Genomic DNA, 13,555 nt, shown 5'->3' with positions numbered 1-13,555 from the left:
ATATTATACCAATGAAACGTGAGAATGACCGTGATATGTAAATGTATGCCAGTGGCTGGCTGGCAGAGCTGTATTCTATAACAATGAAACAGGAGATTTACAGAGTGTTTTAGCTGGGTTCTCGCCTGGAAGGCTCTTGGAAATATGGCACACTCTTGAACAAAGTTATACTGTGAGAGAGTGCCGTTCACAAACGCCAGAATAAACGCGTTCACAATAACGTTCATCTAGCGGAAATACAGTACGTTCAGTTCACGTTCGCCCAAAACATGAACGAGTTCTTGATTGATCGTTCATTATTTTAATGCCAGTAGCAGACAATCCTGTACGTCCACCATCTCTTACCCTTGATGTGTTGATGGAGATGTTTGGTTTGTTCACTCCCATCATCCACCAGCAGGAGGCCCTTAGACAACAGGAGTCACTGGCTGTGTTCTCAACAGAGTACTGAGCATAGAACTGAGACGGAAAAAATCAGGACTTACATTTGACAGTGTGTATTACAGTTTTTCTCGATTGCTAAAGCACAATTTCTAGATCTCTGAGCACAATGACCAGTTGCCTAAACACATTTAATAAATCAGGCCCCCAGTTGGCTTAACTATAAACACATTTCACCTCAATCTCCGATTTCACAAAACTCTGAACACATTGGCATTTGCCAAAACACACGTTGCAGAACTCTAAACACATTTGCACTTAGTCTAAACACTTTCGCACTTGCTAAAACACACGTTGCACAACAATATGAACACATTCTCATTCACTGAACTCATTTTGCTCACATGATGCAAAATGGTAGACTCAGTCATCAAAAGTTGAACACAACGAAGGCACAGGTGTCATTGCTTAAACACGGTGACTCAAAATTGAAGACACCTGCCACTGATGTGACAACACCTATATAGGCCAGTTTAGAATGCACAGTTTGCTGAAGGTGCACAGGCCCCCGCACAGGCCCCCGCACAGGCCCCCACACAAACCCCATGATTGCAGTCGTGTGACCTTGCACAATATACAGTACCTCTTTACAAGAATACAAGAATTTTTGACATGTTTTATTTTGTACTGTATTTCCCCATTAGTTGTCATCAATAAATGGGATTCAATTCCCCCAAAAAGAATCTGTGACTTACTATTGATTACTATACAGATGTGATTACTATACAGATGATGGGATATATAGAACATCACACCCTGAACATTGTGTTTTCAATTTTTATTGAAGTGTGTGATTGATACCCAATAGTGTTTACATTTTTGCAAGCTGCGAGGACGATTTTGTTGTCAAAGTTTTGGTTTGGCCATAGGAGCAACAGTTTTGTGGTGAAAGTTTGGTTTTGCAAAGAGAATGCGAGTTTTTGTGGAGCTAGCTTGAGAAAAGTGTTTTGTGTTTAGAGTTTAGTGAAAACGGAGGGCAGTTTCCAGAAATGTGTTCTGACATTCGAGAAAAACTTTATCTAGGTCAGTGGTTCTCAACCTGTGGATCGGGACCCCCAGGGGAGTCCCCACATGAGAGGGCGAGGGGGGGGTACCCAGATGACAGTTAAGTGACAACGTTAAAGGTATATACTATACTATAAAGAACTTGTCAAACATTGACCAACTCTATCAAATAATATAAGAAAGAGGCTACAAGCTCACGCATCGTGTTGGTGGTGTTAGCTTGTAGATCTGTTATTTTCTCAATATTTATCTGTAGAACCGAGTCAAACTAAATGTAATGCCTCAACTCCTACAATTCCAAGTGCTTGTCAGGGTGGGGGTCCCGAGTTCAAATATGATTATTTGGGGGGGGGTCGCGGCCTGAAAAGGTTGAGATTTCAGAACCACTGACTAGATCCCAATTCATGGAATCAAAAACAATGATCTTGCATCTTTCTGTACTGTATGTGTGATGTCAGTATAATGATTAGAGAATAGCAGTAACAAGATGATTAATTAGGTGGAGGAAAGCACTATTTGTAAACAGTGTTAGTGTGTCGATACCTGAGAGTTGACCAACCAATGCCTGTTGGGCACAAAGCCCCATGGAGCGATGCCCAACGCAGTGACCCTGTGGCCCCACACTGCCTCTCCTACACATCTCCCTACGCCTTCATCGAAGCCTTCTGTCAGTAGCCATGTCCAGTCATCTGTGTGTGTGTGTGTGTGTGTGTGTGTGTGTGTGTGTGTGTGTGTGTGTGTGTGTGTGTGTGTGTGTGTGTGTGTGTGTGTGTGTGTGTGTGTGTGCGCGCGCGCGCGCGCGCGCGCGCGCGCACTTGCTGCGTTTGAATGAAGTACAGTAGTTATCTCTTGCTCTGTCTGTCTGTCTGTAATCTGGTAACAGGATAGGTGGGCACCTCGATGTAAAGTTGGCTATTTTGTTCAAACTGTAAAAAAAAAAAGAATGGGGGAGATGGTCTAAAGCAGGGGTCTTCAACGTTTTGAAGCAGGGACAGTTTTAGCTGAGAGAGAGATGAAGCAGGGACCCCCTTAGCTGAGAGAGAGATGAAGCAGGGACCCCTTTAGCTGAGAGAGAGATGAAGCAGGGACCCCTTAGCTGAGAGAGAGATGAAGCAGGGACCCCTTTAGCTGAGAGAGAGATGAAGCAGGGACCCCTTTAGCTGAGAAAGCGATGAAGCAGGGACCCCTTTAGCTGAGAGAGAGATGAAGCAGGGACCCCTTTAGCTGAGAGAGAGATGAAGCAGGGACCCCCACTACATAACATTGTGTTGCAGATTAAACTTTTTTTTTTTAAACATCCTATCACACAAAGATTTGCCGGACCCCCTATAGTAGCTCTGAGGATCCCCTAGGGGTCCCGGACCCCCTGTTGAAGACCACTGGTCTAAAGTAAAGTCTATATGATTAGAACATGCATAAACATTCAACAATTAAGGTTGCTACAAAACCTGTATATCCAGTCATTTTGGGGCATAAACAAGAAGTTGAAGGATAAATTAAGTCTGATAATGATGTACCGTGCATGTTCACATCATGTATACTTTACTTGAATTTTCATATTACATTTTTTAACATTTTGGACAAATAGCCAATTTTACATCGAGGTGCCCAGATGTCCCTAGTGCCCACCTATCTGTATCCTGTAGTATAGCTGAGTATTGTATTGAATATTGTACTGTATTTTAACATCAGTCATAATGGTGGTAGCCTACTTGGAGAAGCAAATATTTTCTCAGGTGGTACTCAGTGTAAAAAGGTTGAGAACCACTTATTGATTTCAAGAGTTGGGTCGACTACTTGTATGATTCCTCACATCACAGTTTGGAAACTTATCCTGGGCTTTTAAGACGTGTGTTTAGTGGGGATCTTTTAAGTTTAATAGCAGTGGGGTACAATTGGCTTTGCACAGAAACATCCGGTAAAAATACTTTTACTTTTACTCATAAAGTACATTTTAGAGCCTGTACTTTTTTACTTTTACTCAAGTAATTATTTGAATGAGTACTTCTACTTTTACCAAAGTAGTTTTTTACACAAGTAATTGTACTTCTACTCGAGTACAGAAAGTCAGTACTTTTCCCATCTCTGCCTACAGTATGTTCCATTCAGAGTGACTTAATTTGACTGTTTCAGAGAAGGGGTATGTCTAAAGAAGTCTCATTTGCAATAAAACTGTACTAGATCTCTCCACACAACCACTGGTTATTGTTTAATAGCATCTTAGGCTATGCAGTAACAGCTTATTTGACATAAATATATGTTTTTTTCTAAATGAGGGAAAGTAGAGGAGTGCACACTACAAAAGTACCATTTCCGCCTAAACTAAAAGTATGTTTAAAGGACTATATTTCAGTATTTCTTTAGGTAAATTACATTCTGACACTTTGGTGATGTAGGGTAGACACCTGGTTCATACCTCAGCAAATTTAATGAAGATGAGAGTGAGCATTCTCAAGTTATAGCATTTTTGGTCACCTTTACCCTATTCGGATTAGCCTTTTTCAGAGATTGGGGTAGTTTTAAAGAATAGCCCAAAAAACTAATTTTGCCCAAAAATAAAATTTCACAACAATCCATTTCACTAATGGGAGACCCTAAAGATAAGAAAAAACATGGTTGTGTTTTGTTCTACCTCGGGTAGGGGTATCTCAAAATCTGAGGGCCTCTGCTACAGGACTATTACTGTAGTTGTCTTTTGAGTCAATCGATAACACTGTAGGCGGTCATTTTAAAATGTGTCAATAACTCACTTCCTGTTTAAGATTTTTTTGGGCACCCCTTCTAGGATGTCTTAGGATGACCAAAGGGACATGTGTGCCAAATTGTATGCTTTTATGAGATTCTTTAGTTGTCTTTTGAGTCAATCTACAACACTAGGCGGCCATTTTCAATTTGGTCAATAACTCACTTCCTGTTTCAGATTCCTTTGGGCACCCCTTCTAGGATGTCTTAGGATGACCCAAGGGATATATGTGCCAAATTTTATGCTTTTTGGAGATTATTTTGGTGTCTTTTGAGTCAACGGTCAACAGTTTAGGTGGCCATTTTGAATTTTGTCCATAACTCACTTCCTGTTTAAGATTTTTCTGGGCACCCCTTCTAGGATGTTTTAGGATGACCCAAGGGACATCTGTATCAAATTTCATGCTTTTATCCGCCGCGTAACGATTTAGCCATTTTTTGTGGTTAGCACCCCCTACTACAGGAAGGTGTATGAATACAAGAGGAGAACAACATATTAATATAGATTATTAACCACTTTAACACCCTATTATACTTCATCATACAAAGCAAAAATAGCTGATATACAAGCTCACAAAGCAGGCTGAGAGAAAAACAATAAAACAATGAAGAAACAAGTCTGGACTCGTGACATGAGAGACAGAACAGAAGTGTGATCTACTTGATGTCACACAACTCAGCAGTGTGTCCAGATGAATGAAACCTAAGTCCAGCATGGAGGTTGTGTGTGAACATGGTGTGGACTGTGTGGAGGAGAGTCATGGTGTCAGACACACTGTAGAAGGACAGAGTACCTGCACTGTGGTCCAGATACACTCCTGCTCTGGAGGACACACGGCCTGGGATGGCAGTTAGAATGCCTCTGTGTATGAAACTATAACCTTGTTTGGTACACAGTAAAGCCCATGATTTATCATTGTATCCAAATACACATTCAACACCAGACCCTGTTCTGCTGATATCTTTATATGAGACTGCTATACAAACACTGTCTCCACTCCACTCTACCTCCCAGTAACACCGTCCAGTCAGACTCTCTCTACTCAGAACCTGCCACCATAAAGTGAATCTATCTGGGTGATCAGGACATGATTGATGTTTGTTCATCCCAGTTACCTTTCTGTTCCCTTTAGACAGAGACAGGATTTGATTAGCTGTGTTTGGATCCAGTGTGATTGGACGGAAATATTGTAAGAACTCAGCTCTGGTCTTGGGTTCTGGTGACGGTGTTGACAGTGAAACATCCACTCTGTTCACTGTCTCTGAGACGTTTGTCCCTTCCTCTGTAAAGGTAATTTTAGACGGGAAGCGGCCGACGCGCCCATGTAATTCATTTTCAAAGAGAGGCGGGCGATTATTTGGGACGGGTGCAGAAGTTGAGGGGCGGTGAGGTGAGCGGTCGCGGTCCCGTGAAATTCTTGCACTCGTGCTCGTTTGTGCACACGCACGCGGGCGGCAAGAGTCTGTTAAGACCTTTAGAAAGTCCTCTAGTTTGTCTCTCATCTTGGACACGGCCACGGTCACATCTTCAAAGTATCTCAGAGGACGGACATTGCTGCTGACTGGGTGTGTAGATTCACTGATTCTTGAGAGGGAGGAGGTGTAACGCTGTAGAAAATGGATGTGATCCTCTGTGAGCGAGAGCTGCTCCAGCTCAGCATGTCTCCTCCTCAGTTCAGTGACCTCCTGCTCCACACGCCTCCTCAGTTCTTCAGCACGATTCACTTCACCTTCCTGCTGCTCTCTGATCAGCTCCCTCACCTCAGATCGTCTTCTCTCCATGGAAGAGAACAGCTCAGTAAAGATGGTGTCACTGTCCTCCACTGCTCTGTCAGCACAGTGGTTGATGGACTCCACCTCCTGGTGAAACACCTTCACGTCTTTCTCTCTCTCCTGGATTCTCTGCTGGATGTTCTGCTGACTCGTATCGAGCTCTTTCTGTCTCTCGGTACGTACTGCTGCAACTGAGATCGTATCGTGACCTTTGTGTTCGTCCATGGAGCACAGAGAGCAGATAAACTGCTGATCGGTACGACAGAAAACCTTCTTCACCTCGTCGTGACGAGAGCAGATGTTCTCCTGAAGCTCGCTGGAGGCTTGTACCAGCTTGTGTCTCTTAAAGGCAGGAGACTGATAGTGAGGCTGGAGGTGAGTGTCACAGTAAGAGACCAGACACTGAAGACAAGTCTTCACAGCTTTCAGTCTCCTCCCAGTGCAAAAATCACAGGCCACATCTCCAGGTCCAGCGTAGCAGTGATCAATAGGAGCAACTTGGAGTCCTGCTGATAGATTGAAACATATGTATTTATCAATCTGATAAAAATGTATTTAATTTGTATGTGTGCCTGAGAGAGTGTGTGTGAGAGAGAGAGAGAGAGTATTTAATTTGTATGTGTGCCTGAGAGAGTGTGTGTGTGTGTGAGAGAGAGAGAGAGAGAGAGAGAGAGAGAGAGAGAGAGAGAGAGAGAGAGAGAGAGAGAGAGAGAGAGAGAGAGAGAGAGAGAGAGAGAGTGAGTGTGAGAGATAGAGAGAGAGAGAGAGAGAGAGAGAGAGAGAGAGAGAGAGAATTCCGTACTGACCGATGTGCAAACTGTGCATCAACAGCAACATATAGATTAATACATTTGACAACGTACAGCCAAAATCCGCAAATTATGAGACTTAATATCCAGAAAGCAAAATAAATTAATAACTCCATAGGAATGCAAAGTGTAGGCTATCAATATCATACAAAAGTAGAGAGAAGCTGTGACCTCACAGCTCTGATGGACAATAAATAAATAATCCTTTTGCAAACAATACCCATGTTCTGTTCGTTTGTCAATGATTCAAATGGGAAGTTTATTTCAGCAGTTAAAAAGTGACAGTTTGACATTGTTTGAGCCCGTTTCTGAAGTGAATTGCCTTCACCTGTTGTGCTAATGTGTGCACACCAGGGCAGATCTTCGCCGGGCCAGGTTGACCTACCCTAGGCCCATGAAATTCATATGAAAAATCATCCTTAACCCTCAAGTTAAATTCATTATTTCTGTGGACTTAAAAATCATGGTTTTATTTGATGGCCTTCCTGCCCTGGCATTTGGCCTTTGTTCCCCTCAAGATAGCCAATAAATATTGTACATAAGTGACACCGACCTATTGAACAAACATGGGTAAATTCTCCTTCTACAGCACTGCCACCCAAGTGTGGAATGCCTTGACTCCATCCCTTAAAAAATGTGGATCACTGGCTTCCTTTAAAATAGGCCTGAAAATCCACCTTTCATGAGGCCAGAAGGGAGGTAAATATCACTTCTTAGAAAGGTGTTCACCCCCCCCCCCTCTCCTTTACTCTGTATATAGTCATTTATAGTTTTGATAATATTGGATTCATCCTTTTAGATCAAGTGTATCACTATACTCGTGCCATTTGCATTCCTGCCTAAAAATATTCAATCAATCAATCAAACAAACAGACAGACAGACAGACAGGCAGTGAGCTGTATTTACATGAGAACTTAAAGGTCTCACCTGTCTTCTTCAGGCTCTCCACCACATAAGCCAACATGGTGTTTTTCTTCAGAACAGGTCTTGTGATGAAGGTGTGTCTGCACTGTGGACAGCTGAACCTCCCTCTCTGATCATCCTGGTTCCAGAATCCCTCGATACACCTCCTGCAGTAGCTGTGTCCACAGGGAACAGTCACTGGATCCTTCAGTAGATCCAGACAGATAGAACAACGCAACTGTTCTTGATCCACTTGACCTCCCTGCTGCGCCATCTTAGTACCACTGACTGTCTGACTGTCTGTCTGTCTGTCTGTCTGTCTGTCTGTCTGTCTGTCTGTCTCACTGACTGTCTGTCTGTCTGTCTGTCTGTCTGTCTCACTGACTGACTGAATATCTGTCTGTGTCTCTGTGTCTCTGTCTGTGTGTGTCTCTCTCTGTCTGTGTCTCTGTGTGTCTGACTGACTCTCAGACGAGTTGACTCTCAGACGAGTTTAGTTAGGTTTCATTTCCTCAGAAATCACATGACATGGGAGTTTCTTCCTGTGTGTGTGTGTGTGTGTGTGTGTGTGTGTGCGTGCGTGCGTGCGTGCGTGCGTGCGTGTGTGTGGTGAGTCACAGTGATTCACTGTTAGAAAAGAGGCCGTCCCATTATCTAAATGTACCAATGGCAGCACACACCAATAAGCTCCGCCCCTCGATAGACCCAAACTGTAGCTGTGATCCACAGTCAGTTTGAAAGAAAAGCTGAGAGAGAGCAGAGCTCAGCAAAGAAAGAAAGAAAGAAAGAAAGTGTAGAGGCACGCACACACACACCCACCCACCCACCCACACACACACACACACACACACACACACACACACACACACACACACACACACACACACACACACCCAGGAAGAACCTCCCATGTCATGTGATTGTTGAGGAATTGAAACCTAACTAAACTTGTCTGATAGTCAGTTAGACAGACACAGACACACACACACACACACACACACACACACACACACACACACACACACACACACACACACACACACACACACACACACACACACACACACACACACACACACAGACAGTGGTACTAAGATGGCACAGCAGGGAGATCAAGTGGATCAGGAACAGTTGCGTTGTTCTATCTGTCTGGATCTACTGAAGGATCCAGTGACTGTTCCCTGTGGACACAGCTACTGCAGGCGGTGTATTGAGGGATTCTGGAACCAGGATGATCAGCAAGGGAGTTTCAGCTGTCCACAGTGCAAACACACCTTCATCACAAGACCTGTTCTGAAGAAAAACACCATGTTGGCTGATGTGGTGGAGAGCCTGAAGAAGACAGGTGAGACCTTTAAGTTCTTGTAAATACAGCTCTCTGCTGTCTGTCTGTCTGTCTGTCTGTCTGTCTGTCTGTCTGTCTGTTTGATTGATTGAATATTTTATTAGACATGAATGCAAACAGCATGAGTACAGTGATACACTTGGTCTAAAAGGATGAGACAAAATCCTTCAACATAGCATAAAAAACAAATATGACTACCAAATATGAGGGTATATACAGGCACATACAAATTAAATACATTTTTATCAGATTGATAAATACATATGTATCAATCTATCAACAGGACTCCAAGATGTTCCCCCTGATCACTGCTACGCTGGACCTGGAGATGTGGCCTGTGATTTCTGCACTGGGAGGAGACTGAAAGCTGTGAAGACTTGTCTTCAGTGTCTGGTCTCTTACTGTGACACTCACCTCCAGCCTCACTATCAGTCTCCTGCCTTTAAGAGACACAAGCTGGTCAAAGCCTCCAGCGAGCTTCAGGAGAACATCTGCTCTCGTCACGACGAGGTGAAGAAGGTTTTCTGTCGTACCGATCAGCAGTTTATCTGCTCTCTGTGCTCCATGGACGAACACAAAGATCACGATACCATCTCAGTTGTAGCAGAACGTACCGAGAGACAGAAAGAGCTCGATATGAGTCAGCAGAACATCCAGCAGAGAATCCAGGAGAGAGAGAAAGACGTGAAGGTGCTTCACCAGGAGGTGGAGTCCATCAACCACTGTGCTGACAGAGCAGTGGAGGACAGTGACACCATCTTTACTGAGCTGTTCTCTTCCATGGAGAGAAGACCATCTGAGGTGAGGGAGCTGATCAGAGAGCAGCAGGAACGTGAAGTGAGTCGTGCTGAAGAACTGAGGAGGCGTGTGGAGCAGGAGGTCACTGAACTGTGGAGGAGACACGTTGAGCTGGAGCAGCTCTCGCTCACAGAGGATCACATCCATTTTCTACAGCGTTACACCTCCTCCCTCTCAAGAATCAGTGAATCTACACACCCAGTCAGCAGCAAGGTCCGTCCTCTGAGATACTTTGAAGATGTGACCGTAGCCGTGTCCAAGATGAGAGACAAACTAGAGGACTTTCTAAAGGTCTTAACAGACTCTTGCCGCCCGCGTGCGTGTGCACAAACAAGCACGAGTGCAATAATTTCACGGGACCGCGACCGCGACCGCTCACCTCACCGCCCCTCAACTTCTGCACCCGTCCCAAATAATCGCCCTTCTCTCTTTGAAAATGAATTACATGGGCGCGTCGGCCGCTTCCCGTCTAAAATTACCTTTACAGAGGAAGGGACAAACGTCTCAGAGACAGTGAACAGAGTGGATGTTTCACTGTCAACACCAGCAGAACCCAAGACCAGAGCTGAGTTCTTACAATATTTCCGTCCAATCACACTGGATCCAAACACAGCTAATCAAATCTTGTCTCTGTCTAAAGGGAACAGAAAGGTAACAGGGATGAAGAAACATCAATCATATCCTAATCACCCAGAGAGATTCACTGAATGGGATCAGGTTCTGAGTAGAGAGAGTCTGACTGGACGGTGTTACTGGGAGGTAGAGTGGAGTGGAGACAGTGTTTATATAGCAGTCTCATATAAAGATATCAGCAGAACAGGGTCTGGTGTTGAATGTGTATTTGGATACAATGATAAATCATGGTCTTTACTGTGTACTAAACAAGGTTATAGGTTCACACACAGATCCATTGGTACTGTCATCCCAGGCCGTGTGTCCTCCAGAGTAGGAGTGTACCTGGACCACAGTGCAGGTACTCTGTCCTTTTACAGTGTGTCTGACACCATGACTCTCCTCCACACAGTCCACACCATGTTCACACACAACCTCCATGCTGGATTTAGGCTTTATTCATCTGGACACACTGCTGAGTTGTGTGACATCAAGTAGATCACACTTCTGTTCTGTCTGTCATGTCACGAGTCCAGAATCGTTTCTTCATTGTTTTATTGTTTTTCTCTCAGCCTGCGTTGTGAGCTTGTAGATCAGCTATTTTTCCTTTGTATGATGAAGTATAATAGGGTCTTAAAGTGGTTAATAATCTATATTAATATGTTGTTCTCCTCTTGTATTCATACACCTTCCTGGTACCATTTGTCTTGTTATGATGTAATAATTTCCCGGTGAAATATTATATTTTTGTTATTGTTTAGACACTGGTTCTCAAACTGTTCTGGCCACGACCCCCCAAAATAATCATATTTGAACTGAGTACCCCTCACCCCTGACAAGGACTTGAAATTGTAGGAGTTGAGGCGTTACATTTAGTTTGACTTGGTTCCACAGATGAATATTGTGAAAATAGCAGATCTACAAGCTCACAACGCCTCACAAATGTGATGTGTTGTGTGCATGTATCTGCTATTTAAATTAGTTTTGCCTCTTTCTTAGGTCATATTTGACAACTTGGAAAATGTTTGAGCATTTTTTTATAGTATAGTTTGTTGATTACTTTTGACACTGTAATGGTTTTATAGTTATTTTATTTGATCTGTATTAAAAAGGTCTTAAAAGTCCTTAAATGGTCTCTTTATAAATGTGCAGATACCCTGTATACACTTATACTGTATGTTGGTCTGTTTACTGTTGAGTGAGAAAACAATGTTGTACATTAAGATAATGATGTGGGGTACCCCTGGGGGTCCTCAACCACAGTGTGAGCAGCACTGCTCTAAGACACAGTATAAGTCTTGTGAATAAAGTGACATTAAAGATGAACAAAGCAAACATCTCTGATCTCTTCTTTGTTCTTCTATTCTAACAGTCTGTGTAGAAAGGCTTCATCTAGTTCAATGAACGGAACCACTTCAGTAAAAGTACCAATACTACCATATAAAAAATACTCTAGTTACAAGTAAAATGCCTGTTTTCAAAATGTTACTTGAGTAAGAGTACAAAAGTACTGGCATCAAAATATACTTAAAGTACTAACATTAAAAGTACTACAAGGTTTGATTATAGCCGATCTACTTGTAGATCTGCTATTTTCAAATACCCTAGGTATAAAATAGGGCTGAAGTGGTTAATGTATGTTTTGTAATTTAATAATTTATATCTGCAAAGCAACTAGTAACTAAAGTTTTCAAATAATTGTAATGGAGTGAAAGTACAATTTGCCTCTGAGATGTAGTGGAGTAGAAGTTAAAGTATTGGAAATTGGAAAGTAAAAGTACCTCAAAATTGGCAGATCTACAAGCTCACAACGCCTCACAGCGTCAAAGAGGTCTGGCGTTGAGGGAAAAAAGGAACAGATCATGTACAGAGCGAAGTGGTTAGTGGTTAAATGTCTGAAAACATACACTGACGATAGTGCTGTCAAACAAGTCTATGAAATCAATGAAAAGGTTTAATCTGAAACACACTAGTAGAGGCGGTCCACGCACTGATTTTTCTTTTTTTTCCTAGTCTGTGTCATGCTACCTTGTCAGGAAGGGGGCTAAATACCTAGGTAGAAATTACATATTTGTACTACATGCAAAAAACTGCATGGTTCTTGCCCAAAACTGCTGGAGATTGGCATGAATGTGGCATGACTGTACAGGGGAGGCTTGTAGGTATCCATGTAACCCATTTCCATTGACATATACTTTATTGAGGTGACGGCTCAAGGGACCATTTGGAAAATGGTGATGGCCTTCTTCCCTTGCCAAAATGTTGTCTTACTTTGAATCATTAGGTATTTAGCCCCCTTCCTGACAAGGTACCATGACACGGTTGGTCCCACTGGAAACCTGAGGTTGAGCGTGCCTTGCCCGGCATACCTGCAGGTCTCATAGGGGGTAATAAAGCATTGAAAAAAAAACGTCTTTGGATCATCAAAATCTTTATATTAGAGGTCCTATGGATGTATAAAGTCCAGACTAGATAAAAAAGAATAAGGGGGTGCGCGTGGACATTTTATACAATATGTAGTGGGGGTCCCTGCTTCATCTTTCTCTCGGTAAGGGGAAGGGGTCCCTGGGCTGAAAAACGTTGCAGACTCCTGCTGTAGTGTATTGGCTGCATAATTTGTTGTATTTTCATTGCTCATAACATTATTATTTTGGTTGACTATTGCTATCAATACAAGTCCTACTGTACTGTGTGTACAGTATATATAACACTCCTATTCTTATATGTGTTCCAGGTTCTCAAGCCACGGTAGCCACTAAGAGTGTTGCTGTGGGCACCCCGTCTCTGTTGCTTCCAGGCACATCTCCTCTGAAGAGGAAAGCTGTAGAGCCAGCTGATAGCCCAGCAGCAAAGCAACAACACTTAGACTTGCTGCCTTCTCAGGACTCTGAAGCCCCATCCCTCGGTTCAGATGATGACCCCACCTACCGTCCCAGCACGTCTAAATTGGATGACGACATCAGTGAACAGTAAATGAAATTTTGCTTATTAGATCTTTGTTAACCACATGAACATTAGCATCCACATTCTGGGCATGTCATAGGTGAATATTTTGCAAAAATCGACATATACGGTAGCTAAAAAAAGAAAAGAAAGAAAAAGAATCAGTGAATATGGCACATTGCA

At 43.0% G+C, this 13,555-nt stretch overlaps 2 protein-coding genes across 2 annotated transcripts; one reads left to right on the top strand and one right to left on the bottom strand.

The window, feature by feature from the left end:
- Positions 1-4,812: 4,812 nt before the first annotated feature.
- Positions 4,813-7,948, bottom strand: LOC311053439 (tripartite motif-containing protein 16-like; the record flags this gene model as incomplete). The annotated part of the gene is made up of 2 exons (XM_084068966.1): positions 4,813-6,470; positions 7,699-7,948. The coding sequence occupies 2 exons, from the start codon at positions 7,946-7,948 to the stop codon at positions 4,846-4,848; spliced, it is 1,875 nt and encodes a 624-aa protein (XP_083925092.1). The 3' UTR covers positions 4,813-4,845.
- Positions 7,949-8,769: 821 nt separating this feature from the next.
- Positions 8,770-11,028, top strand: LOC311053300 (tripartite motif-containing protein 16-like; the record flags this gene model as incomplete). Its single annotated transcript, XM_084068761.1, has 2 exons — positions 8,770-9,019; positions 9,303-11,028. 2 exons carry the CDS (start codon positions 8,770-8,772, stop codon positions 10,925-10,927), a joined length of 1,875 nt encoding a protein of 624 aa, XP_083924887.1. The 3' UTR covers positions 10,928-11,028.
- Between the last annotated feature and the right edge of the window lie 2,527 nt (positions 11,029-13,555).

Source organism: Gymnoscopelus microlampas (genome assembly GCF_963454915.1).
Source record: "Gymnoscopelus microlampas genome assembly, chromosome: 10".
Taxonomy (NCBI): Eukaryota; Metazoa; Chordata; class Actinopteri; order Myctophiformes; family Myctophidae; genus Gymnoscopelus; species Gymnoscopelus microlampas.
The sequence above is the reverse complement of the archived record's forward strand: the minus strand, read 5'-3'. Positions and strand labels throughout refer to the sequence as shown.